We start from the raw sequence: 4,615 nt of genomic DNA on the forward strand, positions 1-4,615 counted from the left end.
TCTCTCTCTCTCTCTCTCTCTCTCTCTCTCTCTCTCTCTCTCTCTTTCTCTCTCTCTCTCTCTCTCTCTCTCTCTCTCTCTCTCTCTCTCTCTCTATTATTTTCATATTTTGCTTCAATTTTCAGTCAGATATGCTGACATAAGGTGGGTCGGGGTTTCAGGGCTCCAGCTCACTACCAAATGCGACGCAACTGTTGAAGAGCGGGAATTATTCTTCCGAGTTAAAGCGATGATCCTATATGCTCATGGTGTCTGAGATAAATTATTTTAGGGTGGATACCGGGTGATTGGGGGGGGGGGGGGAGTGAAAAATGTGATGGCGTTTCAAATAATAGCAGGGCTCCATCTTTCTATCAACAAGAGGTTGGAGTAGTGCGCCGGATCGAAACGCACTATATTTAACAGACTTACCCATTTCTTCGCGAAATAACTACTATGTTGACTTACGTCAAACATAAATAACATTTACCTTAGCATATGCACGTCCTGTTTAATATCTGTGATAGACCCCCTAAACCTGTCGCATGTCATACAGGACATGACGAATCTTGCAAAGAACTGTGCCACTACTCGTGTATATAAGTCAGTACGTAGAGCTCGGTAGGTCCGCTGTTGACTCACTTGCTCAAAGCAAAGACGCGACATCTTGATTTGCCTGAGTAGACTAGTGCCTTTCATCAGCATGAGTTCTCGGTTTGTATTCAAAGTCAAGTCATCATGCTCAAAGAAAAGGTAACCTCCAGCAGGTATCTCGCTTCAGGCACACTAATGCGCATTTCTTGCGCACTGGTGTGCCTGGTAACCACCTGGTAACCACCTGCGCACTACTTGTGTTCTCTATTGACGTGACGTGATTGGCTCTTTTTCAGCACGCTCTCGGTGTCAGCCAATCGACGGGGAGCTCTCTGGCGGGCGGGGGAACCCATGGAGTGCCTCCCACAGCCACTGGAGTTATTGTGAGTTGCGGCGTGTATGGTTTAAATGCAGCTTGGCGTGGGGCTGGCAACCCACAAAAATTAGTGCCACAAACGAATAAGGAATTCTTATTCGTATATATATATATATATATATATATATATATACATGTATATATATATGCACATATTTCTGGTGGTTATTTTAACCAAATCAGCTGGTTGAACGCATACAGAGTGTCACCTGTGTTTAAATGATTGTTCTGCTTCCACAGGCTCAATCTTCTGCAATTGCTTCCGACACTCAGACCACGACCCACACTGTGGCAGGCACCGTTTCCAGCAACGGTCACACAGTTACCTCTACTGTAGGTATGTACATGTGTAAAAATCGGCTTAGATGCCATCCCCAGTGAAGTCGACATCGTACGCATTCTCAAAACAATACGTGAACCATTCTCGCCACTGCGCCCCGCTGTCAGTGCACCGGAAGTTAGTGCGGGCGCGTACGTAAAATGGGGAAAAAATAAAAAGATTAAAATCTGGTTAAAACGGTGGCGTACGTGAAATATCAGACCACGTGGCTTTATATATATATATATATATATATATATATATATATATATATATATATATATATATAGCTGTACATAACTGTATGTATAATGACCTGATGCACCAATCTAATCCTATTTACTATAATATATGTTCGTTATCTTGCAGGTGATGCCATCAAGGCTGAAGCAAATGCACTGCGCGCGAAGAGTGAGTGCCAGAGGAAAAACGTGAGTATGAGAACCACAGGAAAAGTGCTGCCGCGGAGCACCGGAGACGTTGGTGACCAGTGTCGTATCGGTCATCGGACATGTCGAGTGTCACTTGCTGCCCGACAGTGCCCATGGTCACTCGCAAACGGCTACCCATGAGCACGTGATCAGAAATGTTTATGCGGCGGCCGTGCTCGGGGTCAGTCGCCGGTGATTGCAGAGATGTCCTATGACGCTGCCCCGCTCACGCAATCCACGGCGAGCACTGCCCGTGACATGACTAAGTCACAAAAGGTCATCGCGGTTGAAGTCATGGGGACGGATCTTACTTCCAGCTAGAGCTGTGCTGGGCGCCAAGATGGGATCGGATGAATTGTAGAATAGAAATTATTTTGCTCAGGCAAGGAAAAGCAAGTGTGTTTTAGATAAAGACAAGTTGTGGGGGCTGAGTTAGGAATATTCATTTCCCATGCATTGAATTAAGGATGGGTTTATTTCAATATAAAGATTGTAAACAAGGTACCACTTAGTTTACGAGCAGTAAATGGGACACTAAATTCATGGATGAGCTTGTATGAACAAATACATTTATGTCCCACACGGATTTTGGTGTATGACATTAAACGATATGTTGTAATAGCTATCGTTGCAATATCTCGATCAGAACGGTACCAATTTTGGTTTTTGTTTTTTATTCTTTATTATGCACTAAAATGGATAACTTTGCGAAACAGTTTGTCTTTTAAAAGTTTCCTCTACGAACATGTAAACGGTTACACCACGAAAACATTGATTTGAAGTCAAAATAATTGCCAAATACGACAAATGCGTGAAAGACGTGTTACATGATCACTAGCAAGGCCGCAAACGAAGTGAATTTTACTAAACTTCCAATATTTCCAGCCCGCGGTAAAATAAAATTTGCAGTTCACTTCAGTCTGAAGCATGGTTTCTGCCACTGGCGGTTTCGCATGGCTTAAGCTACTTGCCTGTGGCAATTATCAACCCAAAACATTTGCTTTGCTTGCCATATTTTATTCCCAACTGGCATTCATTCATTCAAATTCATGGAATGAATGCATTCAATGAATGAATCGCCACAGCGATCGACGATGATTAACACTCTCAAAGCTCACTACACTAATAGACAACCGATTGTGTAGCGGTTTTATTCATGAATAAGCACAGTAATCGAACTGGTATCTGTATTTATTGAACTGACGCATTGACTGAACTAGTAGTTAACGCATTTATAGAACTAGTGTAGGTCACCAAAGATGCCTGGCCCGATAAGCTTAGCTTTTGATATCATGTAACATGAAAGTAGCCGTCACCTCTCACATTTTTCTGACCATATATTTTTTCTCCGTCATCTTTTCTTCTCTCTTTTTCTCTCACCTCCGCCATCCATCGCCACGCAAGGCGCCCGATAATGTCAAATACTTCACCAATGGAAGTATATTTTAAACAAGATGTTCATTGCAAACAACTGTTGCCTGGACTCTTGCCCACGCCTTTACATGAGCCGACGTTTCGCTTTGATTGGCCGACGTGTGTGTCACGTGTGCCGCGTGCTGCAGGGCGGCAAGCCTTGCAAGCACTGACACGTGACCGGAGCCAACCGCGGCAGCAGCTGAGACGCCCCAGTGACGTCACTCCTGGTCAGCTGGCGGCGTGCGACCTGAGCCGACGCTGCCAGCGGCGTGAAGACCTGAGTCACGCGATCTTCGGCTGGCTGCTGTATGACGGTCACGTGACCAAGGGAAGAGGTGTGGGTCCGTTTGGAGACACTCTGTCCCCACTCCCACCTCACTCCCACCTCACTCCCACCTCCCAATTCCCGTCTCGGCCTTTTCAATGCTTGTCCTGGACCACCGAAACCAGCGCTAACACATAATGGGAACTGCAGATATCTCTTCGTCTTTGGGGACACCTGGTTTCCGCCCTTTTCCCTTCAATGCAGTTTGTAGAGCTCCGATTATGCAGGTGATCCTAGCGAGGCGTCGCTACGTTGATTATCTCGGCCGATTCTGCAGCCAAAATACACTTAACCCTTGAAACCAAGTGTCATCTGTGATGGGAAATTTGCGTTGCAGCCTACAAAGACATTTGTCTGGCAAAAGTTGATATGAGGGCGCGGAGCGCTGCATGGCTCCACTATAGCAGAACACGGTAGCGACAACTCAGAAAATGCTGATTCAATGCACAGCTAATGTGGGTAAGTGGATAATGATAATGTACCTTAATGCGCTGGCGGAGCAGCCCACACATATTTATAAAAAAGTGCAGCCAGGTCTTTCGTCATTGTGCCTATTGGATATAAATCCGCCTCCAACGATTTCTTCTCCAAATAATTTACCTTATTTTGAACAAAAACCATTAAATGCGTGCTGGCTTTCTAATACGCGACCTTCCGGGATAACAACTCCTAGTCTGTTCTTTTGAATAATAGCATTCGAACTGTGGTGCGCAAAATGACCTTTGCAGTCGACGCGCCCGAAAACACCAATGAACGAACGAACCTTCGAACTGTCTCGCATACATTTTTAACGTGAAAGCTTCTTCAGTGCTTTCGGTTGTTTCTATATGATACAACGTACCGGCTGGATTGACTGACAGGCAGTCAATCCAGTCGCTCTACACCTGATATTCATCAGTCATACCGAGCAGAGTCAGACCAAGACACCAACACAGCGTCTGTGAAGTCAGCGTGAAGCGTGGATCAGAAAGCGCTTATACCCTCGTTAGTAGTACACAAATCGCAATGATGTCCTTCTATGGGCCTATGTTGCCGCCACGCCTCATGACTCCAATGTTTAGATCATATTTTCAGGACAACAAAAACACTGCAGAAGCGAACAACGGGCTGAAAGTGGACTGCGACATAGACCAAAAAAAAACAACAACAATGGACCACTACGTCATTTCACGAAC

The 4,615-nt window shown here is 45.1% G+C and overlaps 1 protein-coding gene across 1 annotated transcript; it reads left to right on the top strand.

Annotated features, from left to right (window-relative positions):
- Window positions 1-869: 869 nt before the first annotated feature.
- LOC119104856 (uncharacterized) lies at window positions 870-4,216 on the top strand (the record flags this gene model as incomplete). Its single annotated transcript, XM_037228584.1, is given in 4 exon segments — window positions 870-956; window positions 1,190-1,286; window positions 1,638-1,699; window positions 3,262-4,216. Coding segments are annotated over 4 exon segments (270 nt in total), but the record flags the coding sequence as incomplete, so codon positions are not given.
- Between the last annotated feature and the right edge of the window lie 399 nt (window positions 4,217-4,615).

This window comes from Pollicipes pollicipes, unplaced genomic scaffold, assembly GCF_011947565.3.
Source record: "Pollicipes pollicipes isolate AB1234 unplaced genomic scaffold, Ppol_2.1 Scaffold_6052;HRSCAF=7182_pilon_pilon_pilon, whole genome shotgun sequence".
In the NCBI taxonomy this organism is placed as follows: domain Eukaryota; kingdom Metazoa; phylum Arthropoda; class Thecostraca; order Pollicipedomorpha; family Pollicipedidae; genus Pollicipes; species Pollicipes pollicipes.